The following is a 12145-nucleotide window of genomic DNA, read 5'->3' as shown; positions in this document are numbered from 1 at the left end:
TAAATGATAAATGCATAAATTAAATATAAAAACATTGAAAACAAGCATTTGAAAGCAGTAAAGCTGCTGTTTGAAAACAGATGTTAACTGAGGTAGTAGACAAATGCTATAAAAAGAGAGTGGAACGAAACGCAGCAAGTTAACAGGCTTGATTTAAAAAAAAAAAAAGAAAAAAATATGCATTAGTGTGAAAATGCATAATCATTCACTGAAAATACAACAGTGACTAAAATGTAATTGTTTACTGCTGCTGTTATTTGCTGCTTTGAGATTTAGTGTTTGTTCGCACCGTTTTAATTGAATTCATCAATATGTCGTGAGCGAGCTGATCGCACAACCCGATGCTCACGAGTCACACCAGAACAGATCCAGTGCGACTGTTCCGAAGTTATTAATCAGTTTACACAATTGCACTTCATTAAACTACACCATTTTTACATGATGAGGATTATACAGTTTTTACTTACAATGTGTGCTTTTTTCATGTGGTCACTGTGGTACTTCCATGCCACACACATGCTTTGCATAACTTAAAGGTACAGTTTTCTTTGTTGCATTTAATATAAAATGTTCTGTCCCATGCCATAGATGACTTTGGACGCGCCCTTTTTCCTGCTGCTGGTTGCCTCTTTACTCTCTGCCATTTTCGAAAGTGGCTGTGTTATCTGGCAGTCACACTAACCCTTACCTTGAGCACCCCAACTAATCGATAACGGCATTCGTTGACAACGAATTTCATTATAGATTATTATCGATTTTATCGATTATTTGTTGCAGCCCTAGAATTGACATTACATTTTTTCCATTAGTTCTCTTATTTTTATATAATGCATAAATGCCTTGTTTGCCTGACAAGTAATTGGTTTGCATTTGTTACTGCATCATTACATTATTGAATATGTGTCAAGTATGGACATATTTGTTAACAAGCTAGAGTATATGTTATTGCGTGCATTTAAACTATATGATCACTATGACCTGAGATTTTATTTACAGGAAAAACAACAACAAGGTTTCCTTTTAGTTGCTGTGGTTGAGATTGTGATTACAATTACATATAGGCATAGCATTAATCAGCTATAGTAATATCTATATCAGTTGATGGTCAATACAAAATGTTGGTGTATGTGCATGTGATTGTGTGTGCTCAGGGGATGGCTGGAACGAGAGAGCAGACATGGCCTGCAGCCAGGCCAGAACTGGTTCCTCATCTCTATACAGTGGTGGAAATTGTGGAAAGACTACGTTAAATATGTGAGTAACATGACCAAACTGGAATCTGACAGAATACATTGAAATGAATAAACACTGGTGTGATCTGACATTCTTTACGGTCTAAGGATAATAAATCGATTGTGGTGGAGCAGCCGGGTATGCTCGGCAGTGGCAAGAGAACTCCTCAGTCCACACCATCTGCTGAAGCAACCCTGAGCAAGACTGGAACAGTGGCACGATCTCTAAGCTCTCCAGGAGAAAAGTCTCCAAGAGGCAACTGGGAGGTTTCAGAGAATATTCCTCACAGTAAGTGTGTTTAAATGGCCTTATAACTCAAATAAACTATTGAAGTTTTTTAAATTATTATTAATATTAAACTGTCCAGAAATGTCAATTGTTTAAAATAATAAATAAATAAATTAACCTCGAATTTCAGATTTTGTCTTAAGTTATTTATTAGGCAAATTCTAATATTAATTCTCATATTTTGCCATTAAAGCAAGTTGATAGACATACATAACCAAATTGTGTATTGTTAAAGTATCATAACTTTTTTCCATCCTACTTGGTGTGGGTGATGATAAAGTCTCGAAAAAGTAAACCACTGATCTACAGTACACTGTTAAGTTCTTGTTTTTATTTGTCAGTGCGATATCGAATCAGATTTTGTATGAAGGTAAAAGCAGTATACTTGTCTTAACTGGATTTTTATAAACCGAGTGAATATATCTTGTGAACATCTGAATAAATTATACATCTGAGTAAATATAAATTGAATTTTGTTCATATGCGACTATACGTCCAAATATATGTTATCAATTCAGATGTACGTCGAAATGTATGTAAACGTTCTGAAGTTCTTAGTATAAGGCATTTGTAAGGTGCAAGACAGATAGCAGCAGTATGACAGTAGTGCAAAATGTGTAAAAGTGCAGTCAACACAACTCAGTCAACACAACTGCCAGGTTCTTCAGGTTCAGGTCTGTTGTTGATTCTCGATTCTTCAGGGTTGTTTACCGTTATTTTTTCCTCCTGCCTGAATTTTGATCCGATTGCATCACTGTGCAGAGACCTTCCTTTTACTGCAGCATAACTCCTGTTCCTTACAGCCTTTCTAAAGTGTTTGAATAATTATTCCATATAAAATGTTGACATGACATAAACTAATGTGTGCATGTCTATAACAGCAGTGGCATGATATAAATGATGCTTTGATTGAGGATGATTTTTTTCTGTCAAAACATTTGCACTATATTTCAGCAGAACGCTGACAAATGCATAATCCACTAAAGTTAAGCAGGGGAAAAAAAGTTTTTGGAGGGGGAGTGTAACCGATAAATGCAATTGGCCTGCGTTATTTTCCTACATTACCAGTAATTACATTAAAACAATAATAGTATATTTTTTCCACAAATATTGTATGGACAGCTCTGAGAAAAATGCTGGAAATGACACACAATCTTTTGCTGCTCATATTCAGTATATTTATTTCCTGTACTGTGAAATAAGCATCTGTGATTTTTGCCTTTTAGACTCATTCACCACCAACTGAAAATCCAGCAACTGTGAATAATGTTATTGGCATAAAACCAGAGACGCTGAACAGGAACACCAGTACTTACCCTCTCATAATCTTTATTTTTTACATTTTCACAATCTTAATCTGTCTTTACTGATATAATCTACACCATCGCTATTATAAACCGATCTTCAGTTATTTAATGATGATGCTATTGCTGATATTGCTGTGTGAAATTTGTTCACACTGTAGTGTGTGTAGTGTAGTAATTTATAGATTCACTGGTATAATCAGAATCATTATCATACTCAATAATATGTCACTGATGTTATAATCTGCACACTCCCAGTTATACTCACTGTCACTGTTCTCAACACTGTTATAATATTCATCATCCACCCTCCATCTATCCATATACACCTGGTCTATTTATACAATGTTTAATGTTTGAATAGTTTACTATTTGTATGGACAAAAAAAAAGTATTTATTTTGCATGCACTGCTTTACATTTGGTAGGTCTGCATAAGTATTTCAACTATTTCATTCATAAATAATCAAATAAGCATTAGGCAATTGTCCAAGAATATCTACCCAACCCAGTTTGTGACTTCACTACGAATCAAATCAAACTGCCTGTAAAATATTTTCTTGTCTCAGAAAGCTATAATTTGCTATAAAGCATATATTAACAGATCAAAAAAACGACATTGTATTATTTGTATTAGCAGTTCATCTTTAGAAATCTTCTCTGTCTATCTTTTTCAGGTCAGTTGCCACATGTGAGCTCATCAGCCACGGATATCTGCTTTGCTCGGCAGCATAATGTTTTGGATAACAACAACCAGTGTTTCTCCACCGCCAATGGCTACCTACCCAACCAGCTGACAGCACAGAGGCCAGGTGCTATCGACAACCAGCCCTTAGTCACTACTGAGCCCATAAAGGTCTGTGTGTTACATGAGGTAAAACTTATGCATATAAAATCCCTTGTCACCCATCATAACACAAAAGACACATATAGTATTGAGAAGTCAGGTAATACTTTCTTATAACAAATTTAAAATGAGGAAGCATGACCATATATTTGTGGTTATGCTCATCTCAAAAGTAGCTATTTGACATGGACAATGAGGCTCCATAGGGAAAAAAGAAGCCTTTTCTTAAAGCAGAACTTCATCAAGTGTCATTGGAACTACAGTGGAATTCATGTGTTGGAATCTTGTGTTATGAGTTTTTTCCTCTCTAGACCCTGTCAAAAATCTGTCAAAGTAAACTGCTGGAAAATTGGCAATTTTCTCACTACCCAATTGCATTTAGTGTTTATAGCAGGAGCTGTGCATGATTGACAATTTACATTTTTATTACTACCAAAAATTCCAAGAGAATGTTGGAGGGAAGATAATATGTTGAACTTTTTATGATATTAAATTACATAGTGAGAAACTCATAATATTTTTCAAGTGGCTGAGTGTCAGACTGCATTGACTTCGTGTGTGAGGCTCAGTGTGTTATTGCTTTTATTGTTGAAAGTTTTTACACTCCGTAATAACACCCCGTCCCTCGAAATGACTCTTGTACTGTCAGGTCTGATTATAGACTATTATTCACTGCAGTCACAACAAAATAAGTCTTTTAAAATAGGCACGACTTCATCTCACTCTGCTGGCGAAGGAATGATTCAGCAGGTGGTCTGCTGTCCATGGTGTTGGTTTATTTCCAAAAGTTGACATTTAAATGGCCGTTTATCAGGGCAACCTGCATTCTCATCGCTATTATAATAGGCACACAGAAGATTAGCTTTTTTTTTTTTTTTCTCTGCAGGTGCCAACGTTAACCATGGAGGGTGGACGTCTGAAGAGACCCCTCAACCTAACGGCCGGCCAGGACTTTGAGACCGTACCAGAGCCTGTGTGGCGTGCACTTTACCACTGGTACGGTGCCAACCTTAGTCTGCCCAGACCGGTATGTGTTCCAGGCGTCGTCAATAAAACTATACAGTGTAACTTGTATATTCTGACTGCATTTAGAGCCTTTTTATTGAAAATGCCTATTTACAAGCAGAGGCACAAGGCACCTTGTTATTTATTGGTAATAAAACTGAATTGTTCTACTGAATAATCTAAGCACAGTTCAGCTCAGGTTTATTGGCAGGGCTGTCTGGCTGTAACAATTCCCTTCTGTTTGTTCTCTGAAGGTGATCAAGTCAGTCATCACAGACCAGCCAGAGTTGGAGCTCTTCCCCCGCTATTTGCTCTTCCTAAGACAGCAGCCGGCCACACGCATCCCCCAGTCCAACATCTGGGTTAACATGGGTATGAGCAGCCTGCGAATGTTCCCTCCACACTTTCCTCGAGGTAACGTAAGCCTGCAGCAAGAGAGTGGCTTTTTCCACCGTCCTGGGGCAACCTAATCTCCTAAAACACTCCTAAAGGGGATTTAGCTCAGCGGGCACAACAAATTCTGACAGCACAAAAAAAAAATCCCCAATCCTGTTCAATTCTAGCACCTTCTGTATCTCTGCCTGCATTTCACATACTGTACCTGCTGCTGAGCTCAGACTGAAGCCTTGTATGTTTGTTTAAGCAGGCATTAGATACAATTTGGTTATGGAGCTCATCATCAGGTTCCCTAAAAAGCACTAAGTAAAAAAGGGACAAGTAGCAGAGCACTAACCTGATTGTGCAGCGCTGAGGCGGTGTGCTGTTGAGCATTAGAGCTCCACTAATCTTGTTTTAGCTACCTGATGCCTGGCTGTAGCAGGGTTTGTTACATGGTTCACCTCTCACTCACAACTCTGCTACTCCTGTCAGATGGGATGCTGTGCATTCTGGGAAAGAAATGGGTGCTCCTATCCAATTTATTGCTTCTAATGATCTTTGCAAAGATGATTATGGGGGTTGTACTAATTATTAATCAGCATTTCTGTATTCAGACTTACTCGTACTTCTCTTGTGCTTTTGGCTTTGTTTGCATCTCTTTAATTTCCCCAGACTAATGGTTTATCAGTCCCTTTTAAATCACCTTTGCCCTTTCTTGCTGCTGCTTACAGCTTAATATACGCTTTCAATAAAAATGCTTACTTCCGCTGTATGTGTTCACATGTTTGAAGTGAGAAGTTCCTCTTAGTTAAGTGTTGGGTCTTTATGTTAAGAAAGCGTAGTATACAATATATAATTACACTTACTTGACGAAAGTCTTGAAATAGCACAGTATAGCAGCATAGCAGTGCTTCAAGGCATCTTGGAATGGATTTTTTTTTACTGACTGGAGTGAGTTTAAAGACAGGCCTTTTTTCCCCCCTCCCTGCAGGTAACATGCCCTCTCCGAATGCTCCACTCAAGCGTGTTTTGGCCTACACGGGATGTTTCAGCAGGATGAGCACCATAAAGGACATCCATGAGTATCTGTCACAAAGGTTACGCATCAAAGAAGAAGACATGCGCCTCTGGCTCTACAACAGCGAGGTGGGATTCTCTCTAGCTTCCCTGTGCAAGAGCACAGTACTCTTACTGTACATTATTACTATGCATTTGTACCACATGAAATGTTTTACACTATAAGGACAAGAGTATTGGGACACCTGACTTTTCAAGCCATGTGGTTCTTCCTCACATTGTTTGAAATTTGGAGATACACCTTTGTATAGAACTCAAGCACTTGAACTCAAACCCATTTCAGCATGACAATGCCCCTGTGCACAAAGCCAGCTCAATGAAGATAGGGTTTTCATGGGTTTGAGTAGAAGATCTTGAGTGGCCTGCTATAGAGCTCTGACCTCAGCCCTTTTAGACACTTTTGAACTGGAACACTGACTGCACCCCTACAATAGTACTCAACTTTAATAACACCCTTGTGGCTGAATCAGCACAAATCTTCACAAGCACACTTCAAAATCCAGTGGAACATCTTCCCAGAAGAGTGGAGGTTAATATATCACAAATGGGAACTAAATATGGATCGGTAATGTTCAAGAACACACAAATCTTATGGTCAGGTGTCCATAAACTTTTGTCTAATTTAGTTGTTTGTTTTTTTGTTTGTTTGTTTTTTTACAAGTATTAACTATTTGCTTTTCCCTAAAATCCTCTCCTTAGAATTACCTTACTCTTCTTGATGATGAAGATCACACTTTAGAGAGTTTGAAAATAGAGGATGAGCAGCACCTAGTGATTGAGGGTATGTCTGTGTCTTTATCTTATTCCTAATTCAATTTTTACCTGCTTCTTCAAATTAAAGAATGTATTGCAAATTCTCTTTCTTTTTACCTCTCACTAGTTCGAAACAAAGACATGAGCTGGCCAGAGGAAATGTCCTTCATTGCCAACAGCAGCAAGATAGATAGACACAAAGGTAACATTCCAGGGTTATTGAAGACTTCGTCAAAGATCAATGTGTGTGGTGTTTTTGGTCCATGGTAACTCCCCTATCAAACTAGATTATTTACTGAAACCTATGGAAAACTATTGTATGCCAAAACAGCGTGAAACTTATAAGAGGTTCTGTATCTGCTGACATATTTATTATTGATCTCTTGCAAATAAACCCAGATGTAACTGCATGAATAAATAAAGTAGAAAGAAGCATAACTGGCATGCACCCATCTCTTTTTCTTTTCCAGTCCACTCTGTGTATTAATTTTAAGTACTTAAATAGTTTAAATTTGAAAGTAAAAATGGCTTTTAATTCTTTTTGAAGTTCCCACAGAGAAAGGTGCTACAGGTCTGAGTAACTTGGGGAATACATGCTTTATGAATTCTAGTATTCAGTGTGTGAGCAACACCAAACCTCTCACTGATTATTTCATCTCAGGGAGACACCTCTATGAGCTGAACAGGTGAGAACTCTATTGTAAATAGTGTTTTTTTTTTTTTTTATTATTATTAATCATATACAGTGGAACCTCAATACTCGCAACCTTGACATTCGCGACCTCGATAGTTCGCGACTTTTCATTTGGAACCGGACTAAAGGTAACTTTCGTGAGTAGCCCGAAAGTTTGGAGTAACATTTCAAAACATAGTTTGTACTAATAAATGACATGAAAATGTTTGGAAAAAAATGTTGTTATTGTATTATTCATTTAAAGTAGTAAATAAAACATTTATGACAAGTAATTTGCAATTTCTGTTAAATTGACAGTACAGTACATGTATAATTCCCTTTCGAAAAAGGAGAGTAAAAACCTAACGATTTTTTGTTACTCACGAGGGGTCATAGAACGTAACCCCGGAGTATCGAGGTTGCACTGTATCGCTTTTCTGTAATAGAACTCGGTAAATGGCTGACTTTCGTTCTCTTGTCTAATCTTGACAGAACCAATCCTATTGGAATGCGAGGCCACATGGCCAAATGCTATGGAGATTTAGTGCAGGAACTGTGGAGTGGAACGCAAAAGAATGTTGCACCGCTAAAGCTCAGGGTGGGCACGTTTGTGCTTAGTCATTTGTCATTGCTTGGAAAAAACGTTCTACTTACATGTCACATTTAGTACCCATACTAAAGCTATTTCCATATTTTGTAGTGGACGATAGCAAAGTATACGCCGAGATTCAATGGCTTCCAGCAGCAGGACTCTCAAGAGCTGCTGGCGTTCTTGTTGGATGGGCTTCATGAGGACCTGAATAGGGTTCATGAGAAACCCTATGTGGAGCTGAAGGACAGTGATGGACGGCCAGATGCAGAAGTGGCCACCGAGGTCAGTGTCAAGCTGTTAGTCATTTCCATGATCCCCAATGGCAGAGCGTTCAGTCAGAGAGACTGTTTGCATGACTGAAGTGAAAAATCAGCTTTAATGTTGATGTGACTTATAGATGTAGCACTAATGTAAAGACAAAAAGTGGCATGAAGGAAGTGCAGTATTATGTAGTACTTCAACTGGCCATGTAGTACTTGTGTGTGTATTAACGTTTGTGCGTGCTTATGTCTAGGCCTGGGACAACCACTTGAGAAGAAACCGTTCGATTGTGGTGGACTTGTTTCATGGCCAGCTCAAGTCTCAAGTCAAGTGCAAAACTTGTGGCCACATCAGTGCTCGCTTTGACCCCTTTAACTTCCTGTCTCTTCCTCTTCCAATGGACAGCTCTATGCACCTCGAGATCACAGGTGAGGTGCAGCAGATGGGAAAATAAAAAATCTAAAACCTTTTTCTTAGCATGAAGCTCACTCACACACCCGTGCCTTTTACAGTTATTAAACTGGATGGTTCCACTCCTGTGCGCTATGGTCTCCGTTTAAACATGGACGAAAAATATACAGGCCTGAAGAAGCAGCTGAGTGAACTGTGCAGCTTAAAGCCAGAGCAGATCCTCCTGGCTGAGGTCCATTCCTCTAACATCAAGGTGAGCTGAACACACTATCAGCAGATCTATGGATTACATTATACATTGTATCGTGATCAGTCAGATGTTTGACGGTGGTCCTGGCTGTAATTCAAATCACTGGTTTATTTTAATGGAGTGTTTTGAATATGTTTGTAACAGCTCATTCACAGGTATCTATACAGAAAAAGATTTTTATTAACATTTTTATTTAGACAAAAAAAAAAAAAAATCATCTTTTTTTTTTTTAACAAACCAGCGGTTACATGACCGGTTGGATTTGTCTTATTAACTTAGAGAGAGATAATAGAACTCATTTGTCTACTGGACAAGTTCCACAGCACTAATTCTATCTATGAAGTTTAAACATAAAAGTCTTTGGTCTGAATGAAAAAAACACACTTTCAGGTTTTACTGATAAACATAACAGTGAATATTTCTAAATATTACTCTAGAATTTTCCTCAAGACAACCAGAAAGTGCGCCTGTCTGTAAATGGCTTCCTGTGTGCATTTGAGATTCCTGTGCCTGGTTCTCCCACCTCTCTCACTTCTCCAGCACCAGTAGGTGAGTGAAACAATCAACTTTATCCCAACCGTTATTTGCTATTAAATCCACGCAAGCTTGTGTTTGTCTTATTCTTTGTTTTCGAAACATCTCTCCAGGCAATATGCCGATGGTCAATGGCGTTGCCCGAAACTGCAATGCTGAGAAAACTGGCCCCATTCCGAATGGCACAGCTGGCACCCCTGTTCAAAGTGGATTTGACAAGAGCCTTCCTAATGGCATGCCCAGCACAGTGTTGCCCTCTGGCTTAGAAAAGAATATTGCCAATGGCATCCCCAATGGCCATGCCACCCCAGTCCAGGACAGTCCTTTCATTGGCTACATCATTGCCATGCACAGAAAGATGGTAACTGGTACACACATACCTGTCAGTCCACCACTAAATCTGTGAAAAATTTGAATGCAGTAGTACTAATACCATTGTCATCATCTTGTCTCCTTTAGATGAGGACAGAACTATACTTCCTCTCATCTCAGAAGAACCGACCCAGTTTGTTTGGCATGCCTCTCATTGTGCCCTGCACTGTACACACCAGTAAGAAGGATCTATATGATGCAGTATGGATTCAGGTGTCCCGTCTAGCCAGCCCTCTGCCCCCTCAAGAGGCCAGCAATCATGCCCAAGACTGGTCAGTGCTTTTTTTCTCGTTGTATACACCAATCAGGTGAAGTGATTAACACTGATTATCTCTTCATCATGGGTTAGTTAGTGGATGGGATACATTAGGCAGCAAGTGAACATTTTGCCATCAAAGTTGATGTGTAAGAAGCAGGAAAAATGAGCAAGTGTAAGGATTTGAGGCGAGTTTGAAAAGAGCCAAAATGTAACGTCTAGATGACTGGGTCAGAGCATCTTCAAAACTGCAGCTCTCGTGGGATGTTCCCAGTTCTGCAGTGATCAGTATCTATCAAAAAACTTTCCAAGGAAGGAACAGCGGTGAACCGGCGACAGGGTCATGGGCAGCTGAGGCTCATTGATGTACGTAGTGAGCGAAGGCTGATCCGTATGATCTGATCCAACACACGAGCTCCTGTAGATCAAACTGCTGAAGAAGTTAATGCTGTTAAAGCTCGACAGGTCAGAACTGTTTTGCCAGCGAAAAGGGGTCGCTTTTGGACGGTGCATGGTATTACATGACTACAACATTAAACAGATTTAATACTGGCTTAGTTCACAAGTATGAAAAAGAACATGCTTAACATGTGTGTTCAGGATCATGGACTGTAGATCAGAGGCTTTAGGCCACTAAAACCAAATCAGAACAGTCGTTATTTGTATTATGTATATTGTCAACCTTGCACAGAAAAGGATCGTATTATGTATTACGAATAAGAATTTTGTTCTGTGGAATTGTCACATGCTGTCAGGAAGTTTTGAGTTCCACATTTGAAAACCTTCTGTTTGAAATGTAAATGTGTACTGTCCAAAACCACACACTGTTGTTGTTTTTTTAATTGACAATCTTGCTATACTGCAGTGATGACAGCTTGGGTTACCAGTACCCTTTCACTTTGCGGGCAGTGCAGAAAGATGGCAATTCTTGCGCCTGGTGCCCGTGGTACAGGTAAGCTATTTATCCTGTCGGGATTGGGGATTTGTTTGTCTGTGTATTTGAGGGCTGAGTGATAAAAATGGTAATTTCTTTGCCAGGTTCTGCAGAGGTTGTACTGTGGAATGTAATGAGGACAGGGCCTCACTTGGAAATGCTTACATTGCTGTAGACTGGGATCCCACAGCCCTGCACCTTCGTTATCAAACTTCCCAAGAGAGGGTGAGTGGCATTTAAAACATATGTCATAACAAGGAAGCTGCACTATCATCGTTATGGACTGTTTTGTGTTTTTGGACACCCTAGAAAAACATTTCTTTGTCCAGTGTACAGTAATTCTGTAGGAATAAAGTGTTATGGAAAGGGTTTGTTATAATTTTTATTACAATTTTCTTCTTTCTTTTGTTTTCTGACACCTGAAAAGAGAAACCACACATGCTGCAAACCACACATGCTGTCACCATGGTGCACTACTGCACTATTAAAGTGTACTCTTTCAAAATTTTAATTGCATTTTTCACTCGTTTTCCTGTAAATAAATACACCCATATAAAAACCATAAGCCTTAATATGGCGTTCCAGTGAAAGAAAATCTTCCACAGCATACAAGGACATTTTCCATTCTGCACCTTACAATAAAGAAGTATTTATTATAGCCATTTCTCTTAAGCCCAGTTGTCAATACCACCTGGATGAACAGGTAGACTGCTTCATGTATATTATAAACCCAATTTGTTTACACAGTTCATTTAAAAAAAAATAATAATAATTCTTTGAATGCAATAGCAGGATTGGTAGCAATAGCAGTATCATTCATACCGAATTATTGAATGCAACTTCAGGAAAGTGTCATATGCTCAAATATATATATAGGTCAATACTATTTGTGTCTTAGCATCATTGATTTGGAATTAGCAGATCAAAACTATATTTAGAACATGTATTGGTCTGTCTCCATTATCAGTTTAACAGTTG

At 38.7% G+C, this 12145-nt stretch overlaps 1 protein-coding gene across 2 annotated transcripts in view; it reads left to right on the top strand.

Annotated features, from left to right (window-relative positions):
• Positions 1-12145, top strand: part of usp32 (ubiquitin specific peptidase 32) — a 47632-nt gene that overhangs the window by 30558 nt on the left and 4929 nt on the right. Inside the window, exons 12-29 of one of the 2 annotated variants that reach the window (XM_046862587.1) lie at positions 1152-1254; positions 1341-1521; positions 3502-3680; positions 4558-4698; positions 4931-5048; positions 6046-6200; positions 6831-6912; positions 7012-7086; positions 7432-7570; positions 8050-8155; positions 8258-8431; positions 8664-8838; positions 8923-9074; positions 9509-9620; positions 9719-9966; positions 10065-10249; positions 11099-11185; positions 11272-11392. In XM_046862587.1, coding sequence (XP_046718543.1) covers positions 1152-1254; positions 1341-1521; positions 3502-3680; positions 4558-4698; positions 4931-5048; positions 6046-6200; positions 6831-6912; positions 7012-7086; positions 7432-7570; positions 8050-8155; positions 8258-8431; positions 8664-8838; positions 8923-9074; positions 9509-9620; positions 9719-9966; positions 10065-10249; positions 11099-11185; positions 11272-11392 — 2533 coding nt within the window. Of the gene's footprint in view, positions 1-1151; positions 1255-1340; positions 1522-3501; positions 3681-4557; positions 4699-4930; positions 5091-6045; positions 6201-6830; positions 6913-7011; positions 7087-7431; positions 7571-8049; positions 8156-8257; positions 8432-8663; positions 8839-8922; positions 9075-9508; positions 9621-9718; positions 9967-10064; positions 10250-11098; positions 11186-11271; positions 11393-12145 lie in introns of both variants that reach the window. The other variant, XM_046862584.1, reaches the window with a different exon arrangement.

Source organism: Silurus meridionalis, chromosome 12, assembly GCF_014805685.1.
Source record: "Silurus meridionalis isolate SWU-2019-XX chromosome 12, ASM1480568v1, whole genome shotgun sequence".
NCBI classification, from domain to species: domain Eukaryota; kingdom Metazoa; phylum Chordata; class Actinopteri; order Siluriformes; family Siluridae; genus Silurus; species Silurus meridionalis.
This window is presented reverse-complemented; position numbering and strand designations above follow the sequence as displayed.